The 24,201-nt window shown below is 36.2% G+C and overlaps 1 protein-coding gene across 1 annotated transcript in view; it reads left to right on the forward strand.

Annotated features, from left to right (window-relative positions):
* Nucleotides 1–24,201, forward strand: part of SEMA3E (semaphorin 3E) — a 232,641-nt gene that overhangs the window by 139,972 nt on the left and 68,468 nt on the right. Inside the window, exons 3-4 of the mRNA XM_084785189.1 lie at nt 7,105–7,164; nt 10,340–10,459. Of these exons, the coding sequence (XP_084641315.1) occupies nt 7,105–7,164; nt 10,340–10,459 (180 nt within the window). The remainder of the gene's footprint in view (nt 1–7,104; nt 7,165–10,339; nt 10,460–24,201) is intronic.

The raw sequence follows: 24,201 nt of genomic DNA on the forward strand, positions 1-24,201 counted from the left end.
GAGTCCAGAACAGCCAAGGCTACAAAGAGACCCTGGCTCGAAAAACCAAAAAAAAAAAAAAAAAAAAAAAAAAAAAAAAAAAAAAAAGAATGAAAGTGTATATATTTCTAGTTCTCCTCATTTATTCATTAATAATTTATTCATGTTACATCGTGATTGTTATCCTCTGCCTCTTATCTTCCAGTTCCCACCCTCACTCCCTCTTCTGCCTATTCCAGTCCCCTAGACCTCTGATGGAAGGGCACCTCCTCCCAACACCATCTGACCACGGTCTATCAGGTCTCATCAGGATAACCTGCATGCCCTTCCTCTGTGTTTCTGCAAGGCTGCCCTGCCAAGGGGAAGTGATCAAATCATAGGTACCAGAGTCATGTCAGAGGTGGTCCCCACTTGTTCCTACCCCCACCCCGACTTAGAGAATAAGCTGTCCATAGGCTATATTTGAACAGGGGATGTAGGTGCTCTGCATGCATTGTCTCTTCTGTTGAAAATCTCATTGTTTAAAATTTCAAAACCTCTTTTTAAGTACTTTTTCATCCTTATTTCGGTTAGTTTTGCCTGCCTTATATTAATACCACTCCATACCTTACTCAACTTCCTGGCCAATAAATAAATAAAACAAAAATAAAAATAGGTGTTTTACTTGTGACAGTAATTTCATCCTTAACTGAACATTTGTAAACCACTGATGGTCTTGTAAATAATGTCCATGCCATGCCCTGACCCCTGGAGGGAAGGGAGGAACAAGTGGTACTTCTTAAATCCACCCAGATAATTGTAATGTATATCTACACTTTATATCTATTTACTGGGAAATAATAGTCCTATTATGTAGTTCTAAATATTTTTGAATCTATCCCAAACAAAACTGACATACAAGACTGAATTTTCCCACTCACTTTCAAAATGCACAATCACCTACCATTTAATATGCATACTGTGTTATGTAGGCTTTAGGAACTGCCATTGTTTTACAAAGTCTATTTTACTCACTACACTTCCCAGAGTTAGTAATAATAGCCTTAACCTTTAAGCACCATGCGGCTCTATTTTTATTATATTCATGAAGCACATTTAATTTCACTGAAAAATAAAAGTGAGTCCTCAAGCTAAATCTTCCTCTTCATTCTAAAACCTTCCATTTGCAATTCCATTTACTTTTTCTGAGAACTCTGATAAAATTTGTGTATCATTCTCTTTAAAATACCATCAGTGATTTCAGAGTTGAAGACTGAAGCTCTGATCTCATCGTCACTGACATTTTAAGAAAAATTTAAAAGGCAGGCAAACACACTCTCCCTGCACCATTAAAACATTCTAAAATTTTTGACTCCAGGAGAAGCTTTGGCTGGGTTAGAGGAAAACATGGGCTGAGTGAAACGTTTTCCAGCATCCTGAGATTTCTTGTCCTGACTTGACAACATCAAGATACGAATAACATTGATAGAAGAGTGAGAATGGCCTAAGAGAATGTATTCCACTTGCCTACAGATCAGCCTTCATCCCTAGCATCCTTGCTAGATGCTGTTTCCCATGAAGCTCCACACCTGCCACACTGAGATTGCTCTCAGTGCACAGGAAGTCAGACTTCCTCAAGCTTAATATTAGAACAGCTCTCATCATATTTCCTGTCATTTTTCAATTATAATTCTGCACTGAGGAATAAATTCTAATTTAGATTGTCTGCAACCACACACACACACATGCGTACCATTTATTAGATTATTGATGTAGACATTCTTCTTCCTTATCCCTCTTTTTCAAACATATTTTTCAACCATAGACAGACTAACCATGGTATTGTTTCTTACCTCTTCTTTGAGAGGTTTAAGTGAGTTAGTACATGTCTAAATCAGTGTCTCACCCATAGTAATCTCTGTCTAATACTTGTCATCATTATGACTTAAGACAGCTGATTCTAATGCTTAGCCATTTCTAAGTAAGGTGGAGGAGAGAGAACAGGATTAGAGACACAGATGGGAGCAGGGTCCAAGGTGAGCAGAAAAGACGGGGATGTAGCTGAGATCGGCTCACGAGGAAAACTAACCGATCTGCAGCTGGGTCTCAGTCTTACGTCAATGATAGCGTGCCTATAGCATTCTGACCAGGAGCAAAGCATAATTAGAGTGGAAGTCTAGTTGCATTTATGTCAGCAGCAACCTATTGACTAAATGGCAGGAAGGAGAGACCAGAAACATGAAGTAAGCTGTAGTCAAAACATGAAACCAGGCATGTCTGTCTTAGAAGCCTCTACCCCTCCGCTAATCGCCATTTCTATGTTGCAGCAATTACTGTCCTGTCTACATTTCGCTTAGCAGTGTTTAAGAACTGACAGAATAGTTTGTCGATGATGACAGTGAGGAACTAACAAGGAACTTTGTTACTTTTCATTGCTTACGGCAAAGATGACAGCCCGGGAGGCTCCAGTAGCCAACCCCAAGTATCCGATGGGTCATCTGTCTTTACCTTCTGTGGTAATCTGTGGCTAGAGGACGATGACAATGACTTCCTTCAAAACAAACTTACCCTCTGGATAGCATCAATGTTAGTTTTAAGCCCAGAAATCTTGTTCTTCTTTCCTATGAAACTTCAGACATTGACATTTTTTCATAAGAACTATATTTCATGATATCGTAATTTAACCAGTATTTAGCAATAAACCTCTGGTCAAGGAAACCTCGGAGTTATATTTTCTTCTCTAAACTTCTAAATGTAAGCTCATTTTGCTGATTTTGAGCTAAAGTTACACTATTTAATTTGGAGTTCTGTAGATATTACTGTCCTTAGAAAATTTTATTTAAAAAAAAAAACTATACACAATTTCCTCATTTATTCAAGGTTAAAGAGAATATTGCCAGTTAAAATTCGTTTTTGACTGAGTGGAAGAAAAGCATTAAAATATAATTTGCATATGAAATTTTAGAGGGTAATTCACATTAATGATAGCAATTGAAAAAGTTTTCTAAGTAAAGGAGGGCTTTATCAGGTCATTAATGTTTGTCTAATGTGCAACTTCTATTTGAGTCCAGATGCTTTGGAAAATAAGCCTTTCAAGTATTGGTTTTATCTAGAGCCCAGAAGATCATAATTCTGACTTACAAATAACTTGGATAATAACAGTCATTATAAGTGGAAAGGCATAAACCCTGGGAGTGATAATGTGTGTGAGGTTAAGGACTACCATTTATAAGCCATTAGGATTATTTTAATGTATTATATTCAAATATTTTCTTGCTTTTAATGATATTTATGACATGCATAATTTAAGTTTATAGTAAGGATTACTATTATTACACATAGATAAAAATATAGAAAGTAAGATAAAATTATAAAGCATTTATTGTTAGAATATTAGAAATCTGAAGATAGTATTACGTGAAATTATTATAGTGTCATAGTTGTGTGCTTATAGTCTATGGAGATAATTTATGCTAGCTGAATAGTTTTATGTATTTTTTAGTAAAAAGGACATTTTTAAACAGTGAAATGATCCTATCGTTGTTAATTTCTTTTTGGTCTACTAAATTTGAGCATCTTACACCTGTAAGCTGTTAAATCCTTAATCCTGGTATAATTATGAAACTCAATAAGGAGCCTAGAAAAATGACTTAGTAATTTAATTTATATTTCAACGTATTTTCCTCCTTTGAGATATGCAAGAATAGTAAATGGCTGTTACTGTGCAGTGGAGGTGACTGAATTATACAGCAAAAGTGTTGTGATAAAATGATGTGTATTTAACCTTTTGCTTTTTTGTACTTTTTTTAGTACAGAGAATTTGGAACCAGCATGACACCCTGTTGTTTAACTGCCTTTAAAAATGTTTTGTGCAGAACAAATAACTTAGTTTTATGGGTTTTTTTTTTTTAATGTTAAACTGTGGAGCAGAACCAAAAGACATTCTGACTGCCAAAACAAATGAAAGAAATGATTTTCCTTACAAGCTTGGCAGAACATTTACAGACGATGACTTTCAAAATATAACTTTCTATTTTCCTTGAAGTCATTTAGTCTTATTTTGTCACCCAGTTAACTTTTGACTAAAGTCTTGAGCATGTTAAATTATTAAAACATGCAACCAAAAACCCTCCAAACAAATCCAGAACAACACACCTTTAGGAACAATTTCCCCTACTTTAGACATTGCTTTAGTGTTTTTAGGCCAATCTCTTTTCCCTCTCTCTCCATTTAGAATAGTGTGAGCATTTGCTTTTTTCCTGACTACCAATTGTGATCCTACCAATCAGGTGTCATCATTTGCTTTTTGCCTGACTACCCATTGTGATCCTACCAATCATCTTTGAAAGCTAGGCTAATTGTGAATACGCCACAGCATTTCCTCCCTCCATTAATACCTGGAAAAATTTTACTTTTCATTTGACTTTTGTTAAGGCCTTTCCATGTCTATGAACTGTATCTCTCAGAGTTCACAATTAGATTTTTTTTAGCTGGCTCATCTTTATAAAGATGTGGTAAAGGTGCCAATCATCAGACACTGAATAAATAGACTGTCTAAGCCATGGGTCTAACTGACATTGACAGGCTTTGTTCCTTATATTCTAGCAAGAGAGCTAAAATTAAGTATATAAGCCATTGTAGTGTTTATACAAACAAGAATGCTATGAGAGATCAAAGTGGGAGAAACACTGTCTGATGAGAAGATATCTGGAAAGGTTTGTTTTTGTTTTTGTTTTTGTTTTTGTTTTTTATAGAGAATCATTTTGCAAAACATGCTTTCAAGATTGGATGTGTTGTCTTTAGAACAAGTCCCCTCACTAGGTTTGCTCTAGGGCCAATGCATATTTTAAAACTTCTAGAGAAAGTTATTTTTTGTCATTACTGCTACATAATACACAAACAGCAATGTCTAGAAATCTCAGGAAACACTGCTATACAGTAGATATTTTACATTTGAGGAAACTTAAGCTCAGAAAACTTTCCACCTTTAAATGGAGGGGGAGACTGTCAGCCAAAACGTCAAATATCTACCTAGAGAGACAGTATTTTCATTTTCCTAATCAGTGAACAAATTTCTCTTTTACCTTGCATAAAATTTAGTCTCTACGTTTCCTACCTATTTGGAATGACAGTCAGGAATAAAAGTCATGGGAAGAAAAGTAGAGATACTGTAGAGATTTACCAGCAAAACAGTGAGTTTGGAAATAATCATTATGAAGATGTAGGAGAATATGTGGCATTAAGTTCTCAGAATACAGTTTAAAGAAGTCATCACTTTATAACAAACATGACATGAATAAGGAAGGATAAGATTTTGAAGATTCCTACATCTAAGTATGTAAAGGGTAGAAGACGGTATTCTGAGTTATTGGTGATCTATAGTCTAATTTGTTCATATTAATGAATGAAATCATGAGATGAGAGCCACACTGAAATGAGTTTTAGCTTGTTTTATCTATATAAGTATATATGCACATATGCACATGAAGTCTATTTGTACATATTTTAACACATGAAATTTTTAAATTTTGTTTTTATGTGTATGAGTGATCAGCCTTCACAGACACACAGAAGAGGGAATCATATCCCATTACAGATGGTTGTGAGCCATCATGTGAGTGCTGGGAATTGAACTCAGGACCTCTGGAAGAGCAGCTAGTATTCTAAACCACTAAGCCATATCTCCAGCCCCTTAACACATCAATTTGAATAAATTTTGAATCCGTAATAAAGTTCTAATTCTCAACTAGGTAGAATAGGTTTTATAAATCATTGGAGAAAATTTCTTAGAGCAATGATTTTTAAAATATGAATCTAGATAACAATCATAAATACTATAGATTTACTTCCAAGACCCAGACCAAGCTTTTTTTCCCTCTGGAAAATGGATTTCTTCTCTAGTTTATCTTTTTACTTATCTTTTATGCTTTGATACCAACATTATGCTTTCATGTAAGGTTTCTATGATGTACTTTGAAAGGTAAATAACACCTGGTGCTGAGTAATTGCAAAAAAACTTAAAAATAGGTCGGGGTTCAAAGATAAGCATCAGACCTCAAAAACTAAACTGCTTAGAAGGCTGAGTGGTGAAAGAAAGCCAACCAGCAGCAGTCACCAAGTACCTGCTCCACTGAGACATGACTCCGAAGTAACTTGGCAATGACTTTGCTACACAAGGCACGCCCACTACAGCCTGCCTTGTGAATTTTTTTTTTTTTTGGAGACAACAGCAAAAACAATGGATTTTTAAACAGGAATTATCATTCTTCATGTTGACCAACTGTTACATAAAAGGAAATATCTAATATTTAGTTGGATTCTCAAAATGCTTTTGTAGAAAAGTTCTACTTAGAATATGGATGGAACTGTGAGAATTTGAAAGGGTTGACAAGAGGCACACAATTTTGACTTACTCACATAGACATATAAGATGAGGAGCTATAATTACATAAATTATAAATATGTACACCACAGCAATACTAGTACTTCATAAAAATATAAACAAGCACGGAAAACGTATGCAGTAACAAGTTAGTAAGATGGCCAGGATAAAAGAAAGAAATAAACTGAATAAATAACTAAAAAGGGAGAGATGGGTGAGTCTTTCAGGTCAGGCCACTGATGATGATAATCCATGGTTTAAGAAGTGTAACAAGCTAAAATCTCTGTGTACTGGTTTATAATGCAAAAGGAAAGCTAAATTATATTTATCCATTCAATTTGTGGCCCCAATGTGAATTGATACTGTAGTCTATGCAAGAAAGGAGAAAAGGGGAGAAAGATAATGTTAAAGAAAATTATTTTTAATAGTAGTAATACTGTAGACATTGTGAAAAAAAATTGTGTTCTTTAGTCTCAGCAAAGTGCTTTTGACAAAGCGGAAGGAATATTTTGTAAATTCTTCTCTGAGGTGACAGAAACTGCCTGAAACACTAAGGATTGCTAAAAATAAATAGGAGGAAGTGATAGCTCATGGATAAGTTTCTTCATCATAGAAAAATTATCTGAAGGAAATAAGACTTTTATCTTCTCAGAAGGTAGAACAAAAATGGAAATGCATTGAATCGAAGAAGAAAATGACCTGGATGTTAGTGAGGCTTACTTCTAAATGCAGTTGCCCTGATGATACACTATCTTCAATTTCAGATATACTGGCCTAGTACAGCAGTTAAAGTCGAAGAATGCATCATGAAAGGAAAAGACGCAGTAAGTACCATTTATTGTAGATTAAGCAAGCCATAGATTCTATTCTTGGGTGTCTAGAAAGAACTGAATCATTACGGTTTTGGTTTCTTTACAAAGACACACACACACATACACACACACACACACACACACACACACACACACACAATTTTGTCCATAAAAGGAGAAAATAAAGAATAAACACATTATTCTACAAAACTAACTTCAGTGTGGAGTTGAAAGAAAACAGAGTACCATCCTGACTGGAGCATAGATATTTTTTTTAATTCATTTTTTATTATCTTATGTGTATGGATGTTTTGCTTACATGTATGTCTGTACACTACATACACTCAAGTGCCTTCCCAGGACCAAAGTATTCATTGGATTCTCTAGACCTCTTAACAGCTGAGCCTTCTATCCAATCCCCAATGAAGCTATTATTTTGTTATACTTTAATAAGCTTGGATTTATAAATTCCCTATGCTAATGTTTACATTCTGATTATTTGGGAGAAAACACTAATCACAGGAAATCTGGTTTCTATTTGAGGGGAATAAAATGAGTCAGATTCTTAAAGAGATTTTGCTCTACTTTGATGAAATAATTAGAAATTTAGAAACAAAATGGGATCACAAAGTGTGAGGAGATGAAGCAGGAAAAGTACTGAGCTCATTTTGCGGTACTCCTTGTTTCTTCCCTGGTGTTAGAAGCCAAGTCTATCCCAGTTCAATCTGGAGTCCATAGGTACAGGAGTGAGACTCACTCTTCTCCTGCATCGCTGAGACATGGCTGAGAGACCTGCATGCGTAAGGAGTGGTTCTTTATCCCTGAGGAAGTACATGGCTTGGAGAGAGGCCATAAGTGTTTCCTTGAAAGCTAAAAAAAAAAAAAAAATGTAAATGATTAACACATTATTAGTAACTCCCAATTCTCTGTTGCAACTGGAGCATAGCCAAAGAGTGAGTCAACACTCTTCTTTAGTCTGCACTGCGAGGCTGAGAATTGAAGATACTCTCAGCCCATGTCAAGCTATGCTAAACTGAGTCAAAATGTAGTCTGGTTGGTTCTGTCATCGAAGCCACAGTAAGTCAATAGAAGAAAAAGCGGATACTTCCAGCCATGTGAGGAGAGAAGACCTTGTCTGCACGGTCAGATCCTATTAATTGTATGGGGTCACACACTAAGTAAAGTGTTAATGTATGTGGGAAGTTGAATGGATAGATGTGTGTCCTGGGCAAAGTACTCGGTAACGCAGTTCTCACTGCGGGGCTTAGTAATATGAGCCAGTCATGTGTGGCAGTCAGTTTGCTGGTCTTTCCATCCCAGTAAGCTTTCAAGGGAGACTTAAGGGAGAAATCTTGATTTGTTCATTTTATCATTGTTGTGTATATTTATTTCAAGGTAATCTTTAGGAGTAAAGAAAGGTGTGTGTGTGTGTGTGTGTGTGTGTGTGTGTGTGTGTGTGTGTGTGTGTGTGTGTCTTGGATGTGTATGAAAGAGATGAGGCTGCCTAAATACAGGATGAGACATACATGAGGAATGACAGTGCGTGAAAAGTAAGTGTGTGTGTGTGTGTGTGTGCATATGTGTGTGTGTAACATCAATTAATGAGAAAAGAGGTGATGAATTTGAAAGAGAGCAAGGAAGGATATGTGGTATGGTCTGGAAGGAGGAAAAGGAAGGTAGAGATGAATTAATTAAATTATAATAACAAAAATAAAATAGATAATATACAAAAATCCTGCAGCAAAAGAACAGAAATAGGCTATCTTGGAAGAGAGTCACCTGCAAGAAGGCACAAGTGGACAAGAATGGGTGAAAATGGCAGGAGTACAGTGTCAATAGAGAAAAAGCAAGTGCTTCCAGAAATATGAGGTCAGAAAATTTTCACCGTGTGCACAGTCAGATTCTACTATAATCTTAAAAATTTCATAAAGAAACCCATCTTTTTGCTCAAATGAATTCATTATTTTAAAAAAAATAAGATACAGTGTTAGTTATTAAAAAGTTATTGCTATTCGGGTAAATTTTCTCATTTTTCAGAAGTGTATGCATTAATAAATAAAAAAGAATTTTTGAAAAGTGGAAGGATGGACAATGGCAAGCTAGTTCTGTGTGTCAGGCTTGGTGTTTGACTTGTGAGGGAATTCAACAACGAATGAGTTACATATTGCTCTCTGTACACTTGAATTTAAAACTAGTGTTGCCCAACTAGTACTCTCAGGAAAATGGTCTGTACCCTAGTCTTGTGAACACAGTTTATGGGATGCAGCACACACAGGCTCACTACCTGTGGTTTCTTGGCTCCTATTGCTGCCAACCTGAGGAGTAGCACCAACTGGCACACAAATTCAATATATTTACATACCACTTTTATAGATAAAATAGTTAACCCTTGAACTATAACATTTTTTTTAGCAACAAGAACCTCAGAGTAATTTTACAAGCAAATATTATTTCTAGTGGTTAGTTATATATATTTTAAAAATTAAAATTACATCTTATGTGACTAACATTTTGAGGTAAAAATATTATTTTGCCTAACTCTCTAGTACCAATAAAGAATTCTATACTGAGGGAGTAGTTTCTAGTTTTATTTTATTTTTTTAAAAACTATGTGTTCTGTATAATGTGTTCTTGTTAATGGTTACTTCAGGGGATTATGGCATTTTGGTATTATGGTGCAGTCTTTGTCAGAATTACTTTTGGCAGTTAAAAATTTAAAACTATTAAAAAAATTCTATAGTGCCCTATAGTATACATCATATATTTAGTTAAGAATAATGATTTTTTTCTTAATATTTGCTTTCTAAATTTATTCTGGTTCACTGTTTATATTGTTCTTAAAAATAGCAGCATGGGTATACTTTACTTATATGAGGCGTATATAGAGTGTGAGTCATTATAATTGAATATATTTGTAACCTTTTTTATTTCCTCGATAGTGATAGAATACTGCAATAATGATTTGCAGTACTATAGGTTATAAAAAGTATTTCACACTTCAGTGCTCATTAAAGTTGGTGTCCCTCATTGTAACGCCTTTCTCCCAAGTCCTTATCTTCCTTATTCTACTCTTTCCCCCTTTTCCCAATTAAGATTCAGATTCACTTTCTAGGAGGAGGGACAGCAAAGGAAAGGAAACATTTTTTTTTCATTCTAACCACGAGTGTCCTTTGTGATTCTACTTTAGAATGAGTGTGCCAATTACGTTCGAGTTTTGCATCACTACAACAGGACACACCTTTTGACCTGTGCTACGGGAGCCTTTGATCCACTTTGTGCCTTCATCAGAGTTGGGTACCATTCAGAGGTAAGAAATCTATTCTAAAAAAAGACGTTTGTATTTCCGTCAGGAAAGATAAAGCCATTGCGTCATATTTATTTAGTGTGCTTGCTACAGAGGATTGATCTCTCAGTGTCTTTAAAATCCCTGTCAACTGTCAATCTCTGAACTAATTAACCTTCTGTGTATTTATTCACCAAACAATTTTATCTGCTTATTTTGTCACTTGAAACATATTGTGTAACACCAATGTGTGTTGTCAACAGTGCTCTTATATGTGTTTTAATAATGAATTCATCAAACTCAAACTCAAATATATATATATATATTTATATGTTTTGTGTATATACAGAAAGATTTAGAAACAGATACACATAAACAAAGAAAGATAGAATTTAAATAAAATGGTGCATGTTGTACTTTACAAATAACACGTAAAGCTTTTTGAATTTATAATTATGTTCTTTCCATGAGGTGAGAAACATAGCAGAGGGAAAGATTTCAAAGTAATAGAAGATAAATCTCAGGGTAGAAAGCCTTGCATCTTATCCCCCAACAAACCTACATCAGGCAATATGGACCTATATAGCAATGATTACAAATTCCACCACTATTTTTAAGAAGTTAATGTTTACCAACAAGGAGGCTCAAAGCTTAGCCATGTATCTGGTGCCTGTAAGCCCAGTGAGCTCTCCTTTGTCTTGCACATACTTTATAGCATGTTTCATCATAATTTCCTTCAGCAGTGCACAAAACAAATTCTGATTTCATGAATTGTTGCCTTTTATTTAAATGAGAATACATAATTGAATATATATTTCTTGATTTTTATCAATGCGTGTATATATATAATATATATATATACATATATCATAGCTAAGGCATTTGATGCTTACATCCCATTTATAAAAATGAAATAGTGACTATAAAACATATCTGACAACCATATAATATAGAACACCATTCATTTATATTAATGCTTCTTTCAGGTAGCACTTGTACTAGTTAATACTTTTTTTATATAAACATTGCTTTTATTCACATTGATGCTAACTTGCTTCCAACGGCTTTCTTTTTTTAAGTAGTGTCAGTCTTTGTTTTTCAGCAGGTGATCTGAAATGTACCTCTAAGTGTAGAGGTCTTTCGCAAAAGCATAGCAAAATTTCTGAGGCTGCCAATACATGAAGTTCATGTATCACATATGTTTATGTTTTACAAAAGAATTTCTTTGAAAAACATTTCTGTTGCAGTCAGTCTCGTGGTTCTTCCTGCAGAGGCTTCAGCGCGTTTATGTATCTGTTTCACTTCTTGCTAGCATCTCCCAGGTCACTGGTTCCCTTCACTTTCAGTCAGTCGCTTTTCTCTCCTGCTACCGTCATGAGGATTCTAGGAACTGAAGTCCAGTCATCAGGCTTGTGTGGCGGAACGTCATTTCACCCAAGAGGGTTGTGTTTGTTTTCCAAGAACAAATGCTGAGAACCAGTTGAAAGCTTTCTTTTCCTTGTTGTCTAACAAATCAGTAACATAAACACAGATCACTCAAGAGGTCCTTCTTGGAGTCACCACCCTGCTACTAACCTTTTCCGCTTCACTAAGTGCTAAGGATTATAAATTCATGTCATAGCTGAATTTGAAGTCATAGCTGTCAGTGTTTCTAGCTTTGCAGCCATGGGTCAGAGTCTGCTCACATATACAATTCAATATTTTGAAAGATTTAGAACCTGATCCATTCAGAGGGCATAGAAATCCCAGGGTCCAATCTCAAGGTTTAGAATCCTCCCTCATTTGCCAGCTGAGTGAACATTTTAAGCCTTTGCTGGTGATTTCTCAATAAGTCTCATACACTGGCACTCACTATTCACCTCTATATGAACTAGGTGGTTTCTCAAGAGAAAAAGTCTTCACACTGTTCTTTATTAATTTCCAATGCATCTGAATAGTTTCTGTTAAAGTTTTACCCTTACTTTAATCACTGTGGAAAAGTTATTCTAATACAAATGACAGGTTTTTTGTTTTGTTTGTTTGTTTTTGAGACACAGTTTCTCTGTTACACAGAGCTCTGGCTGTCCTGGACTCTTTGTAGACCAGGATGGCCTTGAACTCACAGAGATCAACCTGCCTCTACCTCCCGAGTACTGGGGTTAAAGGCTTGCACCACCATACCCTGAATCAAATTATAGTTGTTTTAGCAGCTAAATATGATAGCGTTGGATATCTGATGCCATGTAGTCCAATATGAAGACGCTACGCCTCGTAAGAGGAATGTGTAGTTGTGTGCTAACAAGAGCAGTGAGGAATCTAGTCCCAAAGCACCATTTCGAAGCCTGGAGCACTATTCAAGTAAATGAAAGTCAACAATCATCAGAGTCAAGAAAAATATGTAAATTAAATAGCTCCCAGAGGCTCATTATGGGATGTACTTACAAATATGTGACTGGGGTGATAGGAAGGGTAGCAGGAAATAACAGCGGAGGAAGGCTGATGGAACATCTCAGTGGCACATGGGAGAACTTGAACATTTCTGAAGTCAAAACAGAGAAGATGGTATTTTGAGCAAAGTACTCAGCCAACATGACTTTAATTTGTACTAATTTAAGCATGAAAAGGTGAAGGGAAGAGAGACATTTCAGAGATCATAGCCTTGCTGTAGTAGCAAAGACTTGCCTGTGGGGCTAAAGTGAAGGACTGATCACCAACAGACTGTATATAATTTTTATTTAAATGTTGCAGAAAAATGGGAATTAAAAGCAGCTCCAGTTGAATTTCTTGTTAATCTGGGAGAGATACATCATTTAGCAAAGAAACATTCAACTATGCAAATAGTAGACTTCTTTGAGGATGTGACAGATACACAGAATTTCTTAGTTTTTTCTTCTTCTTCTTCTTCTTCTTCTTCTTCTTCTCATTCTCATTTACAGTCATATAAATAATTGAGTTAGCCAGAATGGATTTATTAACACAGATTTAATTATTAAATTCTCTAGGGAGAAATGATGGTTGTTCCTGAAACTCTGCTATCCACCTTCAGTTTTAGTTCATCTCTCACTTGTAGAATGTCTCATGAATAGCCATGGACACAGACCGAGTAGGGATTTGGTATGAGGACGTTGGTATAAATGCATATTCAGGAGAAACGAAGATCACGATGATGTTCATGGGGGAAATCTCACCAATCAACACTGCAGGGAGAGCAGTGTGGGCTACTGGAAGCCAGATGTGGCTGAAATAGTGGCAACAGGCACACCAGAGTTTGGGAGTTGACAGAGGAAGAATGCAAATGAAGATGATATGGAAGGAGGAAGGGGAAAGGCTGGCAGGGAAACAAGAGAAGGGAGCTATAGAGAATGGTGGCGTGATTGTCATGCTGAAAGCTTCACAGCATTGCTGTGCAGCACTACACCAGGAGTGACTCAGAGATATGCAAGAGTGATGGCCGCTCACTGTACTGTGCACATGGACCCTGGCCTTCCAGACCAAAGGACAGGCCAAGCTGCTCTTGAATCCCTTTTATATTTTTCCTGGCTTTGTAGTTTTTACCTTTACCTTTTAATTAATGCATTATTTAAGTACAGGAAGTACAAGAAATATAAACCTTGACTTACTTGGGACCGCTGTGATAACTTAGTGGCGGTGATCAGCGGCTGTTCTTCTGGAGGACCTAGGTACAGTTACAGATTGTGATTAACAAGCACCCTGTAACTCTAGTCCAGGGTATCCAAAGATGGCTGCTGGCCTTCACAGGCTTCAGCTATGGGTGCTGTGCAGACACACATGCAGACAAAATATCCATACAGGTAAAATAATGTCTTTGTCTTTTAACAATGTATCACTGTCTTTTTTTTTTTTAAACAAGTGAACTGCTAACTAATACTTTAACCTTTTTTTTATTCTGTCCTTTCCTCACAAGGTCTAATATTCCCTCCTTTGTGCCTTTGTCTTCTGTGGTCATTTATTTTTTCTGTGCTAGTACTCCTTTAACTTATTTATTTATTTTTATTTTTCTCTTTCTTTCTACATCTTTCTTTATTCTGTCATGCTGTGTCTTGATGAATTCATAATTTGCTCCACATTGTTGTTTTTACTACTACCATTTTTCCAATTTCTGCTTTTATGTAAATACTAAGTTATATATATTTCTATACATTTTGTGCTGTCTTTTGATCAGCTACTGTCATCTGTGTCTATGTTTCATGTTTGATTTTCTTGTAGCATTGTTACTTGATTCATCTAGAACCTTTTTCTGTTACTTACTTAGTACAAAGTTAGTTTTGCCAAACTTTTAAAAGAGCAGTAGCACTCAATAGAGACGTCTACCTTCACAATGTAGGACTCACCACTCTTTTGGTTTATGAATGTTCCAATTTGTGGCCATTTATATATGTAAATATTCTCCTGGTTCTTAATCCTGCTCTTTTAGTCTGAATATTACTTTCCCCATAACTTTCCATACCCCTTTCTTAGACAAGCTCCTTGGAGCAATAGGGCCTTTGTAACTCGGAGGCTCCTGTTTCTGCGTCCTTCCTCCAAAGCCCTTGCGAGCACTTAAAGATTGATTCAGCAAAGCTGCTGAGAGTTTCAGCTGCTTTTCTAAAATGGTGAGGTTTTTTTCCCTGCCAGTAAGCCTTGTTTCTCTTGCCATTAGGTCTTCTCGGCTCTTTGCTGTGGTTTATGGCAGTAAGAAGGACTGGCACACGTGCAGCAGGTAGAAGCAATTGCAATAGGTGTTGACGAGACTGACTGTGCTTTCCTACCTGATTGCTTCGTTGTCATTGGGAATTTGTAATGACTAGAATAAATGCCTCTGGACAAATGCAATGTATTACATAAACCATATATGTATGTCTAGATGTAATCTGTTCTCAAAATGGAAACTGCCATGAATATAGAGCTAACACAGGAAAAAAGCAGAGCTTCTGATATATTACATGAATTTGTGAGTAAGTGGCAAAGGCCTTGAGATTCTTGAAAAACTAAAATGCTTTCAACACATAAAAGCTTTCTTTGAATATTGTCTTTAGCACGATGGTGTCAGTGCGTTTCTATTGGTATGAGCTTTCCATTTTACATAACAAACTATTAAAACTGTAGTTACTTGTAAAAAAGAAAGCCATGTATTTATGGCATAGTTTTCATAGGGACACCAGGTGCTGCCCAGATGGGTCCTCTGCTCAGGTTTCCCAGGTGGCGAAGGCGTTGCCCAGGTTCTGGAGTCTTGGGTCATGTTTGTGTTGATACTGACATCATTTTATTTTAAGTTCTAATAGTGAAGTCTCTATGCATTTGATGGCTTGCCTCCTCTGAGAGAGGACATAGCAGTTCCATGGTGAGCAGGCTCTATTGTAGCATGGGAGCACACTTCTCTTGGGTCAGTCAGAGGAAGTCATGCAGTGAGAATTACTCAGTGGACTGACTTTCCTATCTCCTCTGCAACAAGAAGTAATAATAGACCAGGTAGGGATTCCCAGACATTTCACAGGATCCACCCACCGCACACCAAGGAAGGGACTTTCCCAGAGCATTCTAACCTGTGTGTGGAAATTCTGCCTGCCACTGGCAATGTTCCCATCTTACACCTGTTCTTTTCATCTTTTATGGACAAAGAGAAGGTTTGATTAATGCAGTTGGTTTCAAAGTTTCTGGGGAAAAATAGCAAACACACATAATGAAGGACTTGAAAAGAAGTAAATCTTTTTCTGAACTTACTCAGATCTCTTTTTCTTTTAAGGGGAAGTTGCATTCCTCCTTACAAGTTTGATGAAGGTTATGGGATGTCTATATTGGCCCCCTCCACAATTTGTATACCCATATATGGGAAATTTTGATTGTCCTTAAGGGCATATATTTTTAAATTGTAGACTTCTGCCATGTTTTATAAGTATAGCATGTATTTTTTTTTCAGTGTAATTTTATTTAAAGCTTATTTATATCACTTTTTAAATATGCAGACTAAATTAGTCATGCAAATGTATTTTGCACCAAAGAAAATTAAAAATGAACTTTAGGAATTTCAGCATGTGATTTTGATAACTTTCCCTCCTGTGGAGAACAGCAGCTCAGCTATTTAAGTTTGTGTGTTATTAGCTTTGCAATCCTCAGGGCTATATGCCTACCTCCAGAAGAGAACAAATATATTGGAAAATATGGTAGAGATAATACTCAACTGGCATTCTTGCCAGAGTGTATTTGAACCTTCTAGAGTGTAAAACATTTCTTTTCATGGTTGTGTATAGTCTTCATAACTAGTCATGTTGTAAATTATCTTGTATTTCTCCTAATGTTGGAAACTGGATTTTAATGGAGACGGCAAGAATGTGTATCTAAATCACTGTAAAACATGAGTATTGTAAGTACATAAATTGTGTTATTTGCTTCATTATTTATTTGATTTTTTTTTGTTGAGGGAGCTTTCTGTGTTCTGTGTTTATTGGTTTTGTTTTGTTTTTCTTTCTTTATATATATATAAATATTATTACACAATAATATACACAATAAACTACCTATACAAGAACCATGAAACAATCAGGAATTATATTAATGCTACTTTCATAGTCTTTCGGCTATTTTTATTTGGCAACTTTGAAGAAAACATTTTCTTATCTTGGTGAGTCTAAAATTCTGAATGTAAATGAGTATCTGTCATATCTCTTCTCTATAAACTTAAAATATCTATCTAAATCTAAAAAATATCTTAACTCCTAAGCAACAAAGCTTAATTGTGAAACTAAACTATCTTGTCTTCAACCCTATCAGAGACTTGAGGAGGAATATAGTTAATTAACTGAGTAAAGAGGAAGTAGAGGTTAACAGCTTCCAAAGAAAAAAAGTAAATAAATAAAGAGAAAGAGAGAGAGAGAGAGAGAGAGAGAGAGAGAGAGAGAGAGAGAGAGAGAGAGAGTTTATTGCCTAAACAGTCACCCAAAACTCTCTGTAGCATTAGAGCATCATCTTCAGCTTTCTGGCTAAGTATTATGTGACAGATATATTTGTGAGGCAGGAACTATTGGGGTCTTGCTTACCTGTCTTGTCAGAGTTTGGCTGTAAACTCTACCTGTATCCAAGCTTGCCTATTTCTAGGCAGAATTCTGTCTGTGGCAGAAATGAGGACATTTTGCCCAATTACTGGTTTGCCACATTTAAAGCCATCTCCAGAGGAGGTTCTTTGATGCTCATCATCTTCTTTGACGCTGAATGTTGCCAGGAATTAGCGTATCTTATTGTAAAAGAATCTTTAAAATAATAAAAACATCTTTAAATGCCATATTCTGTAGGTCTCTGAGGTTTTTGAAGACTAGAATCATATCTATCTGTTAAACCTAAGTTGTATATTCTTGTGATAAAAATAGACTAAAAATTGATATAACCAAGACTTTATTAACTAACAACTAACTTGTATTACTAAATATTCCTAAATAGCCTGCAATAGCACTTTCAAAGCATTGGAAGTAAACTTTGTATTATAATTGAGTTGATGGGTACAATACTTCATATTAAAGTATATATATTATATATACACTCACATATATATAATGTGTGTGAAGAATAATCTTCAATTAGAACTCTATACCAATGTATCAGAATTAAACTTATCAGCATGCTGATATGTAGGTCAGGCTGGCCCAGAATTTATGGCCTTTTTACAACAGGTTCCTGAGGTCTAGGATTACAACCATGTGGAATCATAGCTAGGAATTTGGCACTTTAATTAGGTTTGTTCTTCTCACTGGTGTTTCACCAATGATTATTTCTTAATATATTAATCTTTTCTGTTTATAGTACACAGTGAAAACCATAATGCAATATGAATAAAGTTTTATAACAGTTTATAAGTTTTCAAAAGTTGTCATTAACATTATTTATCTGAAACAAGGATTTTATTTTAAACAACTGAGATCAGTGTAGACTTGCATTTAATATTTTTGCATTTTATAAAGAACTGTGTCCATCTTGATTTAGCAAATTTATTATTGTCTATTGCTTCTAAACCCACAAAATATTCCAAACTTATTCTTTTGATGTGTTTCTGTTAGATCCATTTACTTTTCTTTGTTTAGATAAAAGTTATGGTGATGGGTTGAAAAATAAAGATCTGTAGTTAAAGGTAACTTGTTAATTACTGTTGCCATTAGCTGACCTAATAATGTAGTTCTATGAAAATATGCACTTGTATTTAAAACATTGATATCTTTATATTATTTTTAGATATTAAGTTATTTTTGTTTTCAGCTACAATTTTTTTGGGTTTTTGGGTTTTGGGTTTCTCTGTGTATGTAGCCTTGGCTGTCCTAGACTTGCTTTGTAGATCTGGCTGGCCTCGAACTCACAGCGATCCACCTGCTCTGCCTCCGGAGTGCTGAGATTAAAGGCATGTGCCACCATGCCTGGCTTTTTAATTTATTTTTTTATTTTTTCACTGCTGAAGTACAAAGAACCAGGAATGGTGGAGTCCTCAGCAAGGGTAGTGTTTCTGGTGTGCATGCAGGCCAATCCCGGTCCTCAAAGGCTATACCATCTACAATGTTTATTATAATTTATGTAATTTTTATTATAATTTATTCAGATTACATCCTGGTTATTAGCCCCACACTTGTATCTTCCCGTCCCACTCTTCCCTACCTCTCCTATCCTATTCTCTTCCACTAGACCTCTGATAGAAGGGGACCTCCTTCTCCACCACATGACCACAGCCTATCAGGTCTCACACAAAGGAAGGGAAGCAGGCTATTCAGAAGTGAGCTGATAGTAAACTATTATTTGCTTAACAAAAATAGCTAAATTAAAACTTATATGAGATTGCGTTGATTATATATTGGTACAGGTATATAAAACAGAAATATTTTCTTGGCACTAGATGATATATGGGAATTGGTTTATTAATTTAAAGTGTTCATACTTTCTTACATTTTCATTTGAAATAAGTGATAGACCTATATATAATAATGAGTATTAATCAAATTATATTTTATTTTGAGCTCACTCTATGAACTTTTGCTCTCCAGAATAGGTAGTATCTATGTGTCTATGTGTAAGTTTGGCTAAAAAATGCAATATGGATTAAGAGTAATAAATATGGTGTTCATTTAGTGATCTATTTCTAAAGTAGACTGTGCTGTACATTGGAATAGATAATAAATGTTATATGCAGGAGAGGAAATTACAGTAAGTTAGCAGCTAGCAAACATAAATGCTGTAAGATTAGTCCTGTATAAGAAAAACTAATTTTTTTCTAGTGGGCATATCAAATCTCCTCATATCAATATATGTTGGTTGTAAGGTTCAACTTGAAGACTCAGACAGTAAATCATTATTTTAAAAGAAGTTATACATGTTCTGTATTGCAATACCAGTTACTCACTGTATTGTTTCATTTGCTGCTCGTATATAAAATCACAAGACATTTTTCGTTAAAAAATAAGCAGAGCATGGCTGAAACATATAATCTGTTATTTATGTGATCTTTACAATCCCCAAGGTTGCGTTAAAATGTGTCAAACAAGAGATGGTTCCTTGACACGTTCAGCTGCTGTTGATCTCGCCAGTGGAAAGCTGGTTAAATTATTTTCTGGGGAAAGGAAAACAGGGTTCCTCCTGCTAGGTCTTGCCTGTGAATGGGTATCTTGTTACTATGGCGGCAGTCTCCCACTTTGCATATCCTCTGTGTAGTGAGCCAATCAGTATGAGGCCTCCTGGCTGTGCCATGAGCCTGTGCTCTGAGACTTCAAAGAGAAGTAAGAATGGTGCCTGGGCAGCTCACCAGCCTTCCTGCTCACCACTGGAAAATGGGGGTGCAAAGGAGGTTTATGCTGAACCTGGACTGTTCAGCTAATTAACGAAGTAGCAGGCCAAGTACTAGGGAAACAGTGAGCTCTGTTGTAAGAAAAAAAAATATTTATCCTAAATAATGAATGCATGGAAAGAGTCAATAAACAAAAATATGAAAGTGCACCATACTTGCCTCCTCATAGGCACTCCTACATCGGACTGCCTTACCATCACTCCAAAGATCTCTTGGGCAGACCCACATGCATGAAGCAGGAGATAGATTTCTACTTCAATCATGTAAATGGCTGCCTAGTATTTCATGGGATGCATAAATAAACGACAGTGTACTTAAACAAGTGAATTATTCTGAAACAGTAAATCCTGAGGTGACAGTGAGCCAGGGGAAGAGTGGTGTTTGTGTAGCTTGGGCATCAGAAGGCCAAGAGAGTGCTCATGGCTGCTGCCCAGCAAGCATTATGTCTCAGACTGGATAAGCTGGCAGCCATATGCCTAACTCAGCTCACAGATGTGCCCTATTTGTTGCAGGCAGTGTTTCTTGTTTGTTTGCTTTTTACAGAGCGTACATTCAGAAAACGGTTGGGTTCACATAGTAAATTGTGATTTCCATTGGACCCGCATGAAAAGATCAGTGGGAGCCCAATGCTTGTCGCCACACTCCCCACACAGAGGCCTGAGCTTCACAATGTACCAATAGTCGAGGGGCTCCACTGTTCCCACAACAAAAGCTTACTCCAGCCTCAGTTTTCATCCCCACCTGGCTCTGAGTGACATTGACATTTGTGACGTAAGCATTAGAAGGACAATAAGCTTTAAAACCTTTAAGTACTTTCTTATCTAGTATTTAGCTGCTAACTATGAGATGAATGAGTGAGTGAATTGTGATGGCTTTTACATTTTAATAATTATGTGGTATTCTTGAGAAGTTCAAGTTTAATTTTTTTTAAAAAAAAATACATACAGCTTTGGTTAAATTTGGTGGATTATTTTGTTCTTGGTCTTGCCTTATTTGGAAAAATTAGCTGAAATACATATAAAACGTAAAAAAGTAATAATAAAATATGAATCTTCTCCATATAATTTTTTCTTATATAGATTTTGTCTTACTCTTGGAAAGCTTTGGTAGTAACATAATAAACATTTACTTTACATTTCGGTCTTTAGAATATAAATTTTAAGGTCACAAAGAACAGATACATTTTTGTTGTTGTTGTTCATTGTCAATTAAATTCTTAAATGTATGAATAAAAAGATACAGATTCCTTTTAAGTGCCTGTGAAGAGGTTTCAAATTTTCAAAATATCTTTTAAGCAACATTAGACCAGGAAGTACCCACCCAGGGCCTCACAATATTATACTCTTTCCTTCACTGTCCCAGCAAGCAGCCTCTGTGCCATCACCTTGAGTGATTCCTTATGTATATAGGGCAGCATGTGTTAATTACACTCTCCAGTTCACCTTCTTTAGCTCAATAATATACTGAGACTTCTTCAGGCTGTATAACCACAGGCCACGTACTATTGCTGTACAGCATTTTGTACTGGATACACTTCAACGTGTTTACCATCCCTTCTTTTCCTGACCTTGAGTGTCATTCAGAGTTGCGCCATCATTTTGCTGCTCTGAGCAGTCTTGTCCTTGTGTTTTGCGGACATGGCTGTGCTTTTGCTGAGTCTATTCTAGGAACACAGTTGCTAGGTCATAGAAGGTGACTATCCTGGGCTTCTGGAAATATCACCAGATGATTTTTAGTCATTGTATACTCACCAACTTTTGTAGTCAATGGCACACTCTTGGCAGTGGCTACATTTGCCTATCCCTCCATGTTCCACGTTCCCAGTCTCTTTACTCTCAGCATCTTGCTGGGGTTCTAGTGATATCAGCATTGTGTTCGGTTTCTAGTGATATCACACTGATTTTTAATTTGTAAAGACTAAGAACAATGGGCACATTTTCCAGTGCTAAGGCTTAAGTTCTTCAAGTCACTTTTGAAGACTTCAGTTTAATGTTTAAGGGCTGTTTGACATTTGCCAAATGATGTTGTTGGGGAGGCAGTTTATGGAAGAGCAAATGTCGCGTATCTAGTGCTGTGGCCAACACGCAGAAGGTACTCTGTGAAACGTACTTCTCATCACAAGCACTTTTAAAACAGAGAAGAAAACTAGGTGAGGATAGATCTAGCCAATGGTCAGAACAGTCTCCACAGTTGAGTGGAGAGTGGGATATGACTTTCTCACATACTCTGGTGCCTCATATTTGACCATGTCCCCTGGAGGGGGAGACCTGGTGGCACTCAGAGGAAGGACAAGAGGGTAACGGGAAGAGACTTGATACCCTATGAGCATATACAGAGGGAGGTAATCCCCCTCAGGAACAGTCATAGAGGAGGGGAATAAGGGGAAAATGGGAGGGAGGGAAGAATGGGAGGATACAAGGGATGGGATAACCATTGAGATGTAACAAGAATAAATTAATAAAAAAATATGATAGGGAATAATGAAAATGAGCAATGTGGTCATGCATAAGGTGTTGCTGGTAATATAGGAACAGGGAGTGGAAATTAAAGCAGTATTGAGCTGGTGTGATGGCACTTTCTTCCAGGCAGAAGATCCCAGCATAAGTCCTTGGTACCCACACAGTGAAAACAGACAAGTGAATCCCACATGTTGTCTTCTAACCACCACATGCATGCATTGAAATGAGCTTGCTCTCTCTCTCTGTCTCTTTGTCTCTTTGTCTCTCTGTCTCTCTGTCTCTGTCTCTGTCTCTGTCTCTGTCTCTCTCTCTCTCTCTCTCTCTCTCCCTCCCTCCCTCCCTCCCTCCTTCCCTCTCTCTCTCTCTCTCTCTCTCTCTCTCTCTCTCTCTCTCTCTCTCTCTGGCTCTCTCTCCCTCTCCACTCACTCCCCCTCCCTGATCTCTCCCTCAACCCCTCACCAAATAAACGATAAATAAAATATTAGAACAGTATTTTCCAGTCATGTTATTTGAATTGCTCACTATGGAGGGAAGCCCCTAATAACATATGTTATGTAACTCTGAATGTAAGTTTAGGATTAAAAACACCTCGAGGGTATCTATAATTTAATTGGGGATATTACAAGTATTCAATAATATTGTCTTTATACCATCAGTGCTTCTAATTACATTTCTAAATGCATACAAAAATCAATACAACCATGAAACATGAATATTAAAATCTAGTTAGATCACATATCTTCTAGTGATTAGAACAATAGTATTTATTATTTTGAGGTGTGCATTTTACTTAACCTTCCTTAAGACCTCTTATATATTGTAGAATTTTTCTTTGTAAGAGGACCCATGACTGCAGCAAACAGTGGAGACTTTACAATGCTAGCACTGTGCAAAGAAACAGTAGGAACTTTCCGCATGTGAACGAAAGTAGCGCATGCCAAGGACTTACTCTTATCTCAATTTCTAATTGTTCTCCTTTGTACATTGTGTTTTCTACTTTATAGTAAATACTTTGACAGCGTGATGTTTCTTTTCATTTCACAATGAATATTGTAATGGGGGTTTTGTCTTAGCTTTATTACTTTATCTTGAAAATTTCAGATAAATTAATATTTTAATTAGACTGCAAAGAAGTATTAAGATATTAACAGTGTTGACCATTCGTTTGAAGACAGTGCTTATAAAAGGGTCACATTCTACTGTTGTGAAACTTTCTTATTTTCAATTACATTTTTCCTAAGAAATTTGAATAATATCAGGTGGATGAGCAATACTGGTTCCTTACCACCAACTTGAGTCCTATTAGTGTCGTCAGGTAAAAATTCTAAACTAAATCACATACTGTCACAAATGAAAGACGTGATATAGAACAGGTGTTCAGGGAGGAAAACTTGGTGCAGTAATTAAATAGCTACCAAACTCAAATGACTTGCTTATTCCAGGATAGCATACAGAACTTGCTCAGGTAATTTTTTTTCTCAAACGAAAAGTAAAAGCCATTTTCAATGTCACTGACT

This window comes from Acomys minous, assembly GCF_964271855.1.
Source record: "Acomys minous genome assembly, chromosome: 6".
Lineage (NCBI taxonomy): Eukaryota > Metazoa > Chordata > Mammalia > Rodentia > Muridae > Acomys > Acomys minous.